The sequence below is a fragment of the Ylistrum balloti genome, unplaced genomic scaffold, assembly GCF_031769215.1.
Source record: "Ylistrum balloti isolate Yb309-2 unplaced genomic scaffold, AGI_CSIRO_Ybal_v1 Utg370594, whole genome shotgun sequence".
In the NCBI taxonomy this organism is placed as follows: Eukaryota; Metazoa; Mollusca; class Bivalvia; order Pectinida; family Pectinidae; genus Ylistrum; species Ylistrum balloti.
Genome location: NW_026782368.1, coordinates 529845 through 547165, shown reverse-complemented (window position 1 = coordinate 547165; position 17321 = coordinate 529845). Strand labels below are relative to the sequence as shown.

General features: G+C 34.5%; 1 protein-coding gene across 1 annotated transcript; it reads right to left on the bottom strand.

Annotated features, from left to right (window-relative positions):
* Window positions 1–16082, bottom strand: LOC132556847 (transient receptor potential cation channel subfamily M member-like 2). Its single transcript, XM_060221283.1, has 21 exons — window positions 16009–16082; window positions 14814–15028; window positions 14243–14584; window positions 13770–13873; window positions 12928–12995; window positions 9021–9190; window positions 8409–8500; window positions 7763–7915; window positions 7378–7446; window positions 5914–6096; window positions 5522–5622; window positions 4355–4580; window positions 3988–4086; window positions 3427–3440; window positions 3078–3165; window positions 2393–2521; window positions 1853–2089; window positions 1579–1753; window positions 757–916; window positions 334–521; window positions 1–92 (listed from the first exon to the last, which is right to left on the bottom strand). The coding sequence occupies exons 1-21, from the start codon at window positions 16080–16082 to the stop codon at window positions 1–3; spliced, it is 2979 nt and encodes a 992-aa protein (XP_060077266.1).
* Between the last annotated feature and the right edge of the window lie 1239 nt (window positions 16083–17321).

Below are 17321 nucleotides of genomic sequence, written 5' to 3'. Positions count from 1 at the left end.
CTACGTCATACTATGGAGATCATTCATAAATTCATTTGTCACCGCCTTCTCCCACAGCGTCAGAGAGTTACATTTTTTGCCAACTACTGGATCTGAAGACATAAAAACGGTTTTATTTATACATGATGCATGTCAAATAAGGTTCAATGTCAAATTTTAACAACAAATGACTGTGGTTTTTAAGGTTTATTGGAAATCCTAGTCTCTTTTCCAATATAATTTTCAATATAAAACTGTCGTAAAGGTATTTTAGTTTACAAGGTAATTTTACATAATGATAGGATCGAAAATTGCTGACGTTCATCGAACATAACAATGCACATAATTGCGTACCTGAATGGGGAGCTTTGTTATAGCCAAGTTTGCCTTTTCTCCGACAGCAGCACAAGAGTTTAAATAGGTTCGTTGTAAGCTTAAATGGCAGTGGAATTCGTGGACGACTAGAGCATTCATGGATCAGCGTGGATCTCTGAAAGCACCAGTGAAGATGCGTCTCAGCTTGGACTTTCGCGTACGAGTTACTGAAAAGAAACGACAATAACTTGTTGGGTCAATGTGAATTATGTAGCGATTAAATTTCGTTAAACAGAATGAATACTGTCTTATTAGGAAAGAAAGCAAAAAACAATTGTAAATTATTCCCTTTTTAATTGATCTATCTGAAGATATTTATGTTCGAACATAAAAATAAAGGAATTGTGAGAGATAACAACAATGAGACAAATTTTCTAATAACAATGGCCATCAGTAACTTACCTGAACATAGCAATGAGAAGATTGAGAAGAAGAATACTTGCAAACAGCATATACATTCCCATCAGCACAGGGACTAAATATGAACCAATCGCTGTAGGACATCTTGGAATGGCTCCATTCTGGTAGATCAGTGGATCGAAACTGCAGTCTGGTTCTTTCACTAAAATGATTATATTTAGAGGGGTACATGTCTTAATCGTTGTAGAGTTTTGAAACAATACAAGGCAACATGTAATAAGATTTGAATGTATGCAATTAATCTCATATCTGTTTCAATAACTAATCAACTACAAGAAACTGGAAGATGTTTGCTCCATTATTGGTGACGCTCAATATCTAGTCTTAACATTAATGTCACCAAGAGTTTTTCTGACATAGGAAATAATAAAAGCTACGTACTTGTTTTCCCATCCCAAACATAGCGTGTGTATGCAATAGTTTTGAACAATTTATTAAATATTGTGTGAACAAAATGTCATGGAAATTTCTTTGATTTAAAGAGATAGTGTCAATAGAAATATTCATTACAAAATCATTTAACAATATCTTGATAGAACGCGCATGATATGAAAAACGCTTTCAACCAGAAAATCGACTGTGACACGTGCTAAGTATTGCGCAATTCTTTGTTGCGTAATATATACTGATATTAATATTAATTTATTAATTGTGTTTGTCCCGGAATGACATCGTAGTCCCATCGGTAAACATATTCAACTTTACCTCTCACGTCTGAACAGAGAAATAGAACCTCGATCATTTTGGTGAGAGGTGGATGTTATAAATGAAGCATGGTTGCTTTGATCATTAAGCTGTTCTTACGTTCAAGTACTTCCAAATTCAGTTCTCCATACAGATTCCAATACGGGATGCGAAGAAGATTGAAGACAAGATCACCATCAATCCTCGAGGCAGGGTATAGGTTTACATAAGCAGCAATGGCATATGTCATTACGCAGATTAATAAAATCGCAAGGAATGAAAGCAAATCAAAGAACTAAAATAAGAAAAAACGACATTTAAAAGACAACAATAGGAATTTTACCTTAAAGACGGAAAAAAGCAAAGATCAAGATATTTAAAAAGGTCTTCTTACCATTCTTTTGATCATCTGCAACTGCGGTCCGACATTCTCGTGAAGTGCAAATACTCCAAGGAGACTGAGAGAGAAACATATGAATGAAAAGGAGCAAATCATTCGCCCGAGACCCTCTGTGAATATTGCCGATTCAAACAAAAAGATACAAAACCCACAAACGAACAGAATCACTCCAGAAATATCCAGATAGTTCCATTTGTTCTGGAAATACGTTCCAGGACCGGTGGACTTCATCTGCAAATGACCAAAGCGGTAGAGGTTCGAATATCCTTAATTGGTTTATTCAATGCGTGATAAATCAACGTTTCTGAAAGTCTTGCAAAACTTAATTTTTTGATTGCTTGATTAAAACTTAGGTAAGATATGTATTGTAATTTTTTATATGTTATAAATCATGAAAAAAATCAATTTGTTCCCTCCACCAATTTTTGTGCAATAAAATGAAGCTGTATTTATAATTACGTAAATAACTTTGGATCGACCAAAATTCACTCATTTAACAATGAAACACACTTTAATAAACAACAAATGCCTTACTTGGATTATTTCGTCGCAGAACAAAACGGACACACACACTGCTAAGGCGACTTCAAATTTGGTGCAGGTAGTGTCGAATTTGGATAGCAGGGCATAGGCGAATAACATCAGAAATACTACATAGATCATCTGAAAAAATAAAGGAACGTCTCTAAATCAAAGCTTAAAATGCCTGAACTATAAAACATGTTGGCTCCATTTTAACAACAATGTCATATTTGATTTTGAAGGATAGCGATTGGATGATCAAGCTGAAGATGAAAGTATATCTAGGTTCATTTATTCAAAATGTAAAAGCATCCGGAGAGTTTGAAATCCTTTATTAGAAGTGATAAAGTCAAAAACATTAATTCATGTCGTTAATATAGCTTCTTTGTGATTAATCAAGTAGGCAGTTAAGTAAAAACAACCACATTTGTATTCCAAAACGGGAGGTTACTCTGAATTTATTGTGTTACATGTAAGTGAACAAGGAATTAATACTGGTCGGTAAGTGTAACGAAATTAGATTAATTCGTACACCAATAAACTGACACAACTCCTGATAATTTAAACGAGAAAAAAAACACAGCAAACATACAAAGTGTACATGTTTATAAATCACAAAGTTTTTTTTTTTTCTATTTAACTCCAACATCTACATGTATATCACATACGTAAATATGACTAGTACAAGCATGCTTACAGAGTTCCCAACAAACTTCACGACAGGTGCTTGGTAGAAACGTATAATCTTTTCACAGCTGCATATTCTATCGGAATTGCATGTTGACCTAAATCAAAATATTGACAATAAAACCTAATGTATTATCTGGTTATAATGACTCTTTTAGACAAAGTTCTTTGTGGTGACACGTACTTTCATTGAACGTGCATTTATGAAATCACCTTATACAGTTTCCACAAACTTTTTAATGATAACGGATAAATTCGACATTTGAGTGACTTGTTTGCGATGCGATCAATAACAGCATTAGACATAAAGAAAACAATACAAACTAGTGAAGAATGATAATTACCTTTTGGAACTCCACGTACTTGGGGATGTCTTTGTATGTAACGAAATAAATAACAATTGTTAAGGTAGATATCTTATCGTTCAAGAATTTACACTAAGTTCATTGAATTCTATATTTTATAGCAAAAACGATGTCACGAGGAAAATGCAACTGATATCTACTTGTTGGTTGTTCCTGTTACATGTTAGGTAGTGTTGGCAATAGGTCAATGTAACTGTTTATGTAAAAGTAAATAGCACCTTTAATACAAATTTAGAATGTCATGCAAAGGCACCAAATAATGTATTAAACGCATCATAGAACTGTTTTGTCCTTCCATGATTCGTCAGAGATGCTAAGAGACACAGTTTGAAATATTTGGTGATGTCGTCAATCGTTTAAAAGTTTCCCACAAACTTAGCATCACTGACGAGTCCTAGAAGGACGAAACAGCTGTATGATGCTGTTCAATTCATTGTTTGACTTCATTCAGAAATATTAAAATGCGCTGTTTACTTGCGTGTCTTTTGTACAATCCATAAGTAAATACTAAAATGAGTAATTATTGATGATAAAACATTCCTGCACTTAGCTGACCTTATTTTGCTTTTGGAATTTCGTATCATCCTCTTTGAATGTGATAAGGCAAGGTATCAAAACTTGCATCGGTGGCACAACACACAGCGGCAGCTTAAACTAATACAAAGAAAACGTAGAACATAGATATCAATTAAAAAACTTTGTTTGCAACATATATTTAGATGAGTATGAAATGTTTATCAATGCCTGCGCAAATGCTTTCTATTTCGTAGATGTTTACATCATTTTGTTTCACAGCATACGTAATTATTAGTTGTCACTTATGAAGAAGACTGTTTAATTCATCGGTTTTTATTCAGGAGGCAATGAAATGTAACACCCATAGCAATAGTATATGTAAAATATTCGATCTGTATTTTCTTACCCAGGTCCATCGATTGAGAAGTGAAATATCACCCATCCACTCCTCACTAAGAAGTGATTGGAAGAACGGGTGAGCGATAAAACTTTTGTTTTCTGTCATTCTTGCTATCTGCCTACATGTCGCATTACCCCAATCGTCCATTTGTGTTGAAAGCATTTGCGATGTCTTCTTTTCGCTTGATTCTCTGCATTTGCTCAACAATGTTTGTGCAAGTTGACAAAATTCACTGACAAATAGAATAAGCAACTGTTCATAAAATTGACTTTTTTTACCTTAAGCAGGTATAGATGCTGTCGTCAGCAAAAATTGTCAATTTTAGCAAATGAATTATCAAAAATTAGAAAATCCCTATTCAAAACAGTAGACTATTTCTTCTCCGTTGGATCTGAACTCTCTACATGGGCATATTATTGGCAAATAATTAATGTCTTTAATGTACATGAAATTGACATCCAAGATACAACCGTGCTTTCACTGAATTGAATACTTTTTGTTTATCATCTGCCACTTATCTCGATCTTTTTTACAACAAAATCTCCAGGGACAGCTGTATAATAAGTGAGATGATTTCGATATGTGAATTATTCATTTCTCCCTGCTTCTCGAATGTCTGTCACGATTTAACGGTTTTAATATCACATCGACAGCGGACAGAAAGATTCATAACAGATGGTTTCGAACGATACAGGTCGGAGATGACTTCAGGAATGTTGTATCGACGTAACAGTGATATATATAAATATATTTCAGTATGCGATGTGACGTTGATCGTGTTCAATGCTCGTTTTTACGGCTTTTGTTGACACTGCTGTATTCCTTGTGTTTCTTTTGAGAACAAGACATTATTTACTCGGAATTACCAATATGGCGTCGATGAAGATCAGGACGCTTCCGTTTCTGGAACATCTGTTATTCTCCCTGTCTTATTCATGGGTTTTGCGTAATTCCTTTATTTATTTACTTATCATATTTAATTGAATTTTGACCTTCTCAAATGTAATAGAATATTGGCACGTATCAATCATATTTATTGAGGAGAAATTTGTTCAAAATACGTTCACCGCTAAAGAATATAATGCGTATTACATTATCAGTTGTAGCATTGGTTACTTCTACATGTGCATCAGATAAACCTATTGCCCGAGCTGTAGTTAAAACTGTTCTTACTCTGCATGACTGTTCATTGATATCTCTAAGTCCTTATTTTCAATCAGAAGGGCCATCTTCTTCAACAGTCCGTATGCAACCAAAGCAGCGGCAATCTGGTCCTACATTTCAAGCAAAATGATTAATGTAGTAATATTAAAATATTTGAATGGGTTTGTTACGATTTAGTTTCGACAAAATACAGGGCAAGACAAACATGATGAATGCTAAAAAGATTTTTTCGTGTCAAAAGGATGAACTCTTACGCCAACAAACTTACAGAGTCCAATAACCACAATTATTTATTAGTTATGAGAATGTTTAAGAATTATTTTTCTACTAAAAAATATGTGCAACATGTAAGTTGTCCAAGGATTAATATTTATTTTATTGAAAAAAGAATAACAATTTACCTTTCCATACTTCCAAAATAACTTTGCCATTTCATGTCTGTTTGACAGGATACACCACAACAACAGATGTTGAAACGGATTATCTATGGTGCTAGTTCCCTTCTTTGCATACAAAGGATGGATGTCATAAAATGTCCCAAGAAGAAGAGTGATCAGTTTTCCAATATTCACCAAACATGTTTCCTGTTAAATAAACATAATTTGGTAAAATATCAATGTAGTACCCCTCGTTTTATCATAATTATACTCAGGGGATAAAGATTCTAGGCAAGACGTCAAGTATAATATTCAATATTTTAAAGTCAGAATGAGGATAAATCCATACAGAACAAACTCAAAAAATGAATAAAACAGAAGTCTGTATTCTAAAATCGAAATGAACTTATTGTAGGAGCTGGTTAGTTAATACCGGGTATGTTCCCCATTCGAGTCTCCACAACCCTGATTCTGCTTGGTTTGGAGTTCATGAGTGAGTTTATTCTCCTCATTGAGATGTTGGCCTATAATTCCAAGGGGCTGTTCTCAGTTGGGCCAGAGTAACAGGGAGAGACTGGCGTCGTCGAACCTATCTATCCAGCTGGTCTCCATACCTAGCGGCAGGTAAATTACCCGCTGCCACAAGCAGTTGTAATTTAACTCCATGTGGGATTCCTCTCAACACCAAACCGATCCACCCAAAACCTGTCGTCGGTATACACGCCGTCGACCGTCAGCTCGAAACAGGTTGAACAAGTAAACAAGACCCAACTCTACTCCCTCAATGGGAATTCTAGGGGTATGTGCCGCCACCCAAGCCATACGACGCTGGCGACGAGCAGCGTTAAGGGGCAGACCTACAAACGGATGACGTGTCGACAGACCAACTTCCCGCAATCATTTCTTTGCAGTTATCGCTTGGATAGAACGGTTATGAGTACCTATGATATAAAGGGTAGATTCAGTGGCAGTAGGGTGCCATTTGCAAATGCGCTAACGAATAATCTTGTCCTGATGTTGTGACGTTGAAGACTACTTAATGGTAGGACGAGCAGTTTAACTCAAGGTAACAACACTGCTGTCCACGAGATTTTCCCGTTTCGTGCTTTCCCCGGAAGACATCGTCACGCAATGTAATAATGCAACATTCGATGCAGGACAAGTTAAATATATTAAAAGATATTTGTATACACTACCAATAATCCTATAAGACCATGTACTCCGGAAAATTAAGCGTCTTCGACGACATCCATCATGTAAACATTTGTCAATCCAAGAAAATAATGCCACGCTCTCAATTGAGAACAAAGTATACAATAACGGAGTCAACAGGCAACGTAACGGGCATCAAACACGTTCAACTTAATATCGCACAAGAAAATAGAAAATTTCTCAATAAGATCACTATAAAATCTGCATGTCTGGAAACCATGAAAAACTAAATGTTTGATTTTTTAATGCTTTTTATTGTTTTATTTTAATACTTACGTCCTTTTCTAGTTCGGGTATTTTCCTTACTTTCCACATAATAGCTCTTAAAGCACCGTCATTTGGAATCTGTGGGCAAAGCGTATCTAATTCACATTACATGTTAATGGATTACAAATTCGATGTTCTTAAATACATATTATGGTCTCATGGATGTCAGTTATTGTATGTAGAGATATTTTTGTTTTTCTAAAACTTCATTTTTCTAAGGTTGTTATCACAAAGAAATAAAACTCCTTCTCATTATCAAATGCAAACGTTTACATAAGACATATATACGTTCTTACAGTAACTAACAACAGTAGAAGATCATAGTTATATCAAGAGTGATAACTGAAATCGATCTGAAAAGTACATTACCTAATATGATATAATCAAAACCAACCTCGCAATAAAGTTTTGTGAGCATGTCTTTCGACAAATAGCTAGTCATGTCCATGCCTTTCGCTAGAAAGATTTCCATGAATTCAGATCTGTCCAATACCAGAGCAGAAGTAATCATCTCGTTGTCATTGAACGCTGCATGGAGATTCTCCCTCTATTGATGCAAAAAAATGACAAATTGTTTGAGACCAGAACTGACTGCAGCGCAGCTTCTCTATTAAGGTTATCTTCCTACTAAAAATTACCACAGTTCAAATTCTGTAAATGTACATGTCGATTATATCGGTCTTCGAGATGAAAAAAGATTATTCAAAGACTATCTTTTGGTTTCGTGTAGCAAAAGACCGACTAATGTAGAAGTGTTTGGCATGGCTTTGATTTCCAATTCTGACGGGTAAATATGATGGGCGTGGTCATTAAATTACTTGTTATTTATAGACGAGACATCATCAATATATCATCTGAAAGTGAAATCAAACAATTTTGCAATGTCTTTGTGACCTGATTTGGTAAGCTTTTCGATTACTTCAACCTCGTATGAAAACAAAAACAAGTTAACCAACAGAGGGACACATTTAGTTCCCATAGGTATGCCATTAGTCTGTTAGAAGATCTTACCACCAATCTTGAAGAATAAGTAAACTTACACTTATATTTCGCATGATATCGTTGGCGGTATCGATTCTATTCCAGTACAACGCAAGCTTCAGTTGACTGAGGCTCCTGTTTTCTCTTTCCACTGAGGCAAATAAAGAGAGATATTTACACCGATTAGCCTAATATCAATTCAAGATCTTTAGATTCGCGTAAATCTAATTATACTAGTTTAGGAATGAATGAATAAAGTTTTAACAGCTCTAAGTTATATCAAGTGTTCACTCTTACTAGAGTCATTTATAGACAATACTATTTTTCAAACAATTTATATATAATGATTCATCTGACTAGATTGCCATTTTCATATATAAGTGCCAAATGTATAAAAGTGAAAGGAAAATTGTTTTTAAAATGTTCTACCTCTGATAGCAATGTATGAGTATTAGTAATATTGATGTAGCTATGAAATACACTCTTGTCAATAATAACAACAAATACATACCAATAACACAGAGACTCCTGATAAAGGAGATTAAGACCAATGGATTTTAAGCTGGATCATTTTATTCCAGAGAAAAGAGACAATTAGCAACTTATGGTCAGTGGTATGATCAACATACATGTTAACTAAATGATTCTTCTTTCAAAACGGTTTGACCTACCATTCCGCAGTGCCGTCAGAATCGCTTCTCCCATTTCACTAGACATATTTGATGTATCCGTCATATCGAATACCGTAATCAGACGTCTCTTCTCCATACATTCGTAAACAGCCGCTTTATGGACTTCAGTCACTCCTGTTAATTTTCTTAACTCTGACTCCCATCTCATTCTGAATGATTTTTCACTGACTTATTTGATAAAATTTGCAGCAAAGTAACGTTTTTGTAGCAATAATTTTCAATATGTGAAGGAAATTCGATGGAAATTACATATCCAAAATACTGATACAACCAGCATTGTGATAAGTAATAAATATCATATTCATTTATCAAATTCGACTGCCTACCACTGAAGTTGAAGAAGTGATTTTACCCAACCTCTTACAACTGAATTAGACATGATAAATCCGTCATCCTCTTTCTGTTACTTTAATAGACATGAAAAATTCAACCACTGAGTTCAACATTCTAACCAATCCAATTTCCTCCCAAGCAATAGGATATTTCAAAACAATTTTACCTCATATCACTAAATCAAACATTACACAGATGTGACATCCTATCACTCCATTCTAACAAATCAATCATTTTACCACTCCAATATAACGATTATATCATCCTACTATTACTATCAAACATATCCAACACCCTTTCACTACAATCGAACAACTGTATCATCCTAATACTCCATACTAATAAAGCTATCATTTTACCACTCCATACAAACAAAGCTATCATCTTACCACTCCATACAAACAAAGCTATCATCTTACCACTCCATACTAACAAAGCTATCATCTTACCACTCCATACCAACAAAGCTATCCTTTTACCACTCTATTCTAACAAATCTATCATCTACCACTCCATACTAACAAATTTTTCATCTTACCACCACAATCTAACAAAGCTATCATCTTACCACTCCATACTAACAAATCTATCATCTACCACTCCATACTAACAATGCTATCATCTTACCACTCCATACTAACAAAGCTATCATCTTACCACTCCATACTAACAAAGCTATCATTTTACCACTCCATACTAACAAAGCTATCATTTTACCACTCTATTCTAACAAATCTATCATCAACCACTCCATACTAACAAAGCTATCATCTTACCACTCCAAACTAACAAAGCTATCATCTTACCACTCCATACTAACAAAGCTATCATCTTACCACTCCATACTAACAAAGCTATCATCTTACCACTCCATACTAACAAAGCTATCATTTTACCACTCCATACTAACAAAGCACTCTACCACTATACAAAGCTAATCAAATCTATCATCTTACCACTCCATACTAACAAAGCTATCATCTTACCACTCCATACTAACAAAGCTATCATCTTACCACTCCATACTAACAAAGCTATCATCTTACCACTCCATACTAACAAAGCTATCATCTTACCACTCCATACTAACAAAGCTATCATCTTACCACTCCATACTAACAATGCTATCATCTTACCACTCCATACTAACAAATCTATCATCTACCACTCCATACTAACAAAGCTATCATCTTACCACTCCATACTAACAAATCTGTCATCTTACCACTCCATACTAACAAAGCTATCATCTTACCACTCCATACTAACAAAGCTATCATTTTACCTATATCATCTACCAACAAAGCTATCATCTTATACTAACAAAGCTATCATCTCCATACCACTCCATACTAACTCCAAAACAAAGCTATCATTCCATTACCACTCCATACTAACAAATCTATCATCTACCACTCCATACTAACAAAACTATCATCTTACCACTCCATACTAACAAAGCTATCATCTACCACTCCATACTAACAAAGCTATCATCTTACCACTCCATACTAACAAAGCTATCATCTTACCACTCCATACTAACAAATCTATCATTTTACCACTCCATACTAACAAATCTATCATCTACCACTCCATACTAACAAAGCTATCATCTTACCACTCCATACTAACAAAGCTATCATCTTACCACTCCATACTAACAAAGCTATCATCTTACCACTCCATACTAACAAAACTATCATCTTACCACTCTATACTAACAAAACTATCATCTTACCACTCCATACTAACAAAGCTATCATCAACCACTCCATACAAACAAAGCTATCATCTTACCACTCCATACTAACAAAGCTATCATCTTACCACTCCATACTAACAAAACTATCATCTTACCACTCTATACTAACAAAGCTATCATCTACCACTCCATACTAACAAAGCTATCATCTTACCACTCCATACTAACAAAGCTATCATTTTACCACTCCATACTAACAAATCTATCATTTTACCACTCCATACTAACAAAGCTATCATCTTACCACTCCATACTAACAAAGCTATCATCTTACCACTCCATACTAACAAAGCTATCATGTTACCACTCCATACTAACAAAGCTATCATTTTACCACTCATACTAACAAATCTATCATCTTACCACTCCATACTAACAAAGCTATCATTTTACCACTCCATACTAACAAATCTATCATCTTACCACTCCATACTAACAAAGCTATCATCTTACCACTCCATACTAACAAAGCTATCATCTTACCACTCCATACTAACAAAGCTATCATCTTACCACTCCATACTAACAAAGCTATCATCTTACCACTCCATATATCATTTTACCATTTACCACTCCATACTAACAAACCACTATCATCTCCATACTAACAAAGCTATCACCACTCCATACTAACAAAGCTATCATCTTACCACTCCATACTAACAAAGCTATCATCTTACCACTCCATACTAACAAAGCTATCATTTTACCACTCCATACTAACAAAGCTATCATCTTACCACTCCATACTAACAAAGCTATCATTTCACCACTCCATACTAACAAATCTATCATCTACCACTCCATACTAACAATGCTATCATCTTACCACTCCATACTAACAAAGCTATCATCTTACCACTCCATACTAACAAAGCTATCATCTTCATCTACCACTCCATACTAACAAAGCTATCACTCCATACTAACAAAGCTATCATTTTACCACTCCATACTAACAAAGCTATCATCTTACCACTCCATACTAACAAAGCTATCATTTTACCACTCCATACTAACAAAGCTATCATTTTACCACTCCATACTAACAAAGCTATCATCTTACCACTCCATACTAACAAAGCTATCATTTTACCACTCCATACTAACAAATCTATCATCTACCACTCCATACTAACAAAGCTATCATCTTACCACTCCATACTAACAAAGCTATCATTTTACCACTCCATACTAACAAATCTATCATCTACCACTCCATACAAACAAAGCTATCATCTTACCACTCCATACTAACAAAGCTATCATCTTACCACTCCATACTAACAAAGCTATCATCTTACCACTCCATACTAACAAAGCTATCATTTTACCACTCCATACTAACAAAGCTATCATCTTACCACTCCATACTAACAAAGCTATCATTTCACCACTCCATTCTAACAAAGATATCATTTTACCACTCCATACTAACAAATCTTTCATCTTACCACTCCATTCTAACAAAGTTATCTGTCATCCTTCCACTCCAATCTTACAAATCTATCATCTCAAAACTCCATTCTAACAAATCTATCATCCTTCCACTCCAATCTTACAAATCTGTCATCTTACCACTCCATCCTAACAAATATCTCATCCTACCATTGCTATCACACATATCCAACATCCTACCACTCCAATCTTACATATCTATCATCTTACCACTTCATTCGTGGTAAATTATGTGACATTTGTATTGAAAATATCCGTATGTTAACACCACACATATGTTAATAAAACCGGATAATAATAATAATTTTTTATTGAACATTTTAATGTTACCTCTCTGCTCTAGGTTTTTCAGCACATTCGCAGGCTAAAGCTAAGACGTCAGCTGCTTTTCCAGAACCCTGCAATATCAATGATGCTTTGTCAAACTATTTTTCACCTCTGAAATAAATTTGACATAATGCAAATCATCAATTTGCTATTTTCTCACAATAAATACAACGTGTTACCTTTTACAAGCAATGTAAAAAAAAAAATTGATTAACTTTAGCATGTACTTTGTTTCAACGGCAGTAAGACATAATTCAGTATAAAATGAATTCCAACATAATGTGTTGCAGTTTTGTGTTCTGACACACTTTGTTATCTTATTTTGACGGCTTACTTGACGACGTGATCTGGTTACAATCGTCAACAATTTCAACGTTTGCTGTGGGCAAAAGTACTCATCTAAAGTACTCCTCCAAAGTATAATTCTGAAAGTCTTGGGTAGATTTCAAATTAGTACACATGCGTGAATTCCGACTTGGTGAACAACTTTCAGGCTTCTTTTAGGACCCGTAAACAACTAATTCAGCTTCGTTTTTTATCTTGGAAAAATGTCTAATTTGGGAGAATATTGCAAAACTTAAGACAAGGCCTCCTATTCAGGCAAAATATGATGTTTTGCTTATAATTTACTTTTCAAAATCAAACCACCAAATCATCATCCGGCAAAAAAATTAATACTAAAATGATTTTACTTTTCAGATGATAACATCCTTAAGGGCGTGATTGGAGGACCGGCACAGCGGCTATGAACCAGGTCAACCAACAGGGCTGGTTCCAGACACCAGCCCCGCGACATATGTTCTCTTCTAAGTATCCTTAGGTCGCTGATTTCTTGAGTAGTTTACCTTAACAAGAACTGTTGGAATCCCACCACAAACTGCCTCTTTCACTGTTTTGATTGTATTTGGCCCTCCTTCAACAACCAGGAGAACAACGGGGACCATAGCCTCTGTAGAGTAAACACAAGTACATTTTGTTCTTTGTGTGCTTCTGTGATATTTCAGTGTCCCTTTCAAGTCATGCATAGAGAAAAAGGGCGCTTAATTTGTATATTTTACTAGTTATTGTAATGTTATTCGTAACGTGATATCTCTTCAATGCGTGTATAGCACATACCAAGTAATATTCTGTATCTGTTGGTATTAGGCTACCTTGACATTATATAGTCATTGATTCGATTGTGTTTGAAAGAAGTCAAATGTTCACTTGACAATAAGAGTCAGTAATGAGCTAAATAAGATCTGTAATATATTTTTAAGGAAATTATAGTATGAGATCAAAATGTACAATAGCGAGAGGAAACCATCTTCATATTTACCTGCCCCAGTAGTTCTAAGTTTTGACACTGCCATTTCAATCCCTGCTCTAAATGATATCTCTTTCCCGAATTGCTGTTCCGTTCCATCATCGACAAGTATAAAATGAGAGTGATTTGGATCCAGATTTGTCTCGTTTTCATTTTCATTTGTTTTCTGATTTGCCAAGTAAACATCGTCCTGTTGAATATTGTTACCAAGGTCCTCTCGATATGCTACTACACCAAATGTAGCTATTCCTATGGCAACAACGGAATTTGGTTTCAAGTAATTGGCGTCACGAACAGCCTCTCCGACTTCTTTCATGATGCCACAGTCACTTCCTCCACTTACGACCCAAATATCTTTGTAATGAAAGAGTGCACATGGTATATACGAACAATAAAGATAAATGGTTTTAGATATTGTAATTTAATTTTTATTATTATATTATTGAAAGAATTAGAAACAATATATGTAGTTTTTTCTTCAGTTATTTACTTGGTTTCCTATACATAAATAATATATTCATTAAATGCGAAGTTGTATTTGTCGTATGACAATTTCGATATCCTACCAATCAGATATGCTTACCTATTGTCCTGGCTAGCTTGATGAGCTCGCGCTTGAAGATTGTTCTCTTGTGCGTTACCAATTCAAAAGATTTGGCACCTCCTGTTACAGAGATTAGGACACTAGGCGTTTTGAGGCCCCACTTTTCCATTAATTGTTTTAATATTACTCCTGCCTCTTTATCGTCATCATTTAGGGCTTGTGATTTTTTTATGATTGCGTACTGGAATATAAGAGCATTTTTGACATGCTGGAATTATCAGAAATGGTTTTAAACTTAACGATAAAAAGACCAAACTGAGTTTCGTTTCAGAATATGGACATAAAAGGTTGACGATACACTTAAAAGGATATGCATGAAACCATCGGTTTCAAGTTTAAAATATCATTGCTAAAGTTTGATCAATCTTCTTAAATCGCTTTTCTTACTATTGAACAAGGACTATCATTTTTTGCTCCTAGACATATTTTTAGGTAATTAAACTTCTCCGGGGTAATTAAGTTATACATGTAACTAGAGAGTAACTCTTCTCTTACGCGTCTTTTGTAGAATCCATTAACGTGTTTTATCGTTCCTGTATATAAACTGTTCTCGAGTGGTGTATTTTTGCTCTATTCTGTTCTGTTGATGTTAACCTTATTACCATTGATGAACATAATATTGTTTAATTGTATTAGCAAAGATTTTTTATCATGGGGTTTGAGCTCATATTCTGATGTTTCTTTAACATGCCGATATCTTATTTATCTTGACAATGTCGCACCGTTTATCTGACAGATGTACTCTTCTCCATTCAACTTATGTGATAACAATAAGAGGCATTGGTGAAGTGTTTGATTTTTTTTCTCTAACTCCGGCCTTTACGACACTTTTTGTTCATTTCATTTATGCTATTCCGACAGGAAATGCATTAAGCTAGGGACAGGGAATATAACTGAACTCACCTATTAATGTAGTACATTCGACCAGAAGCGTACATATAGGCAACATTTGTCCTCGTAACAAGACAAAGAATCTTTGTTCTATTTGTCTTCAAGGAAATTAAGATCCCTGTTTTGATCCCTTTTTATTTTCAATTTTTTTCTATGGACATTTATATCTGCATTTTCCCTTCCACAAACAAATATACAAAATTAATATCGATATATTATGGTAAACACAGAAAAAATTTAAATATATGGCTAAGGATGCAAATAAGTCATCTGGCATAAATTTTCGCAATCTGTAAATCGTATGTTTCCTGTTTTCTCATCCCAATGCCATTTATCAGAAGAGTGAACTGTTCCCATTTTGCACTGAAATTCGAAAATATTCCATTATTTCACAATTTTCACAATATCCATGTAGATTTTATCAAAAAATAATCAAAACAGTTGTGATATAGAGAGTAATACAAATATACGATATTTACAGATATTGTCAAGCAACTGTGTTTTATTCAGGTTTTTGATGCTGTTAGTACACCATTTGAAACAGAAATTAAAGCAGCTTAATACTCATATAGCTGTATCCGAACCATATCATTACACTGACATTATATTATCTGACAAGTATTCGCTGGATACTTGTAGTACTAGGATAAACCATTATTGCAATGAAAATTATGTCAATGTGGTGGCTTTAGAACATTGTCGATTGAAACATCTTTCATGCAAATCTATTAACTGCATTTGCTGGTCATCTCAAACTGCTCTTTACTTTCATCACTGTTCATAAGCAAGTGGGCTTAAACTGTTTTTAAATTTTAAAATATCCTCCTTCTGCTGTCGAAGACTAGCCTTGAAAGTCTCTTTTCTTTGTTCACATTTTGTCCTATACTTTAGCCTTTTTGAGTTTAAACCATGCCTTTTTTGTCAAATGGTATAATTATTTTTGTGGAGTTATATCACGTATATAAAAAGTGTGAGAAAGACTTTATTAGTAATATGTTTTTTTTCGCTACAGCAAAGCAGACATATCCTTAATGACTTAATACATCAGTTCCACCACAAACTTAGATATAAGTTCGGGGTTACACAGAGTTTGAATTTTGTTGGCCATTTATCTTTAGGGCACCGGTGTAATAAAATACTATCATACAAGCAATGCTAGGATCTAATAAACAAATGTGAACGCCCTCTCTTGCAAACATGAGTCAGGGTCAGCTAAGATGACGAGGAGTCCATGCTTCACAAACATGTGTCGATTGTAATATTAAAACTAGTACGTTTTTGATGTAAATATTTACCGGCTGATGGGTAAAAAATTATAAAAAAAAGTTTTAACTTTTGTATCATTAAATATCGGCATTGACGAATACCGTATGTATGTGCATGAAATCGGTATTTTTAGAATATGAGGTGAAAAGGGATGTGATAGTAACGATTTTATTCCTAGGATTCCTTATTAATACTTATGCTATGTTTCTACATCATTCGATCAAGAACGTACAAATTAGGCTAAAAGTACTAATACCTAATAATACCATATCATGGTCTCAAATTCATTGGAACTACGTTGGTTATATACATAATCTGATCATTTTTATA

What these genes read in the sequence shown, in the direction of transcription:
- LOC132556847 (XM_060221283.1), bottom strand. Translation starts at nt 16,082, where the DNA reads ATGGGAACAGTTCACTCTTCTGATAAATGGCATTGGGATGAGAAAACA. An exon ending in CAAGCTAGCCAGGACAATAG is followed by an intron (nt 14,585 to 14,813) that starts GTAAGCATATCT and finishes TTCATTACAAAG; the next exon opens with ATATTTGGGTCGTAAGTGGA. An exon ending in TATTTTGGAAGTATGGAAAG is followed by an intron (nt 5,623 to 5,913) that starts GTAAATTGTTAT and finishes CTTGAAATGTAG; the next exon opens with GACCAGATTGCCGCTGCTTT.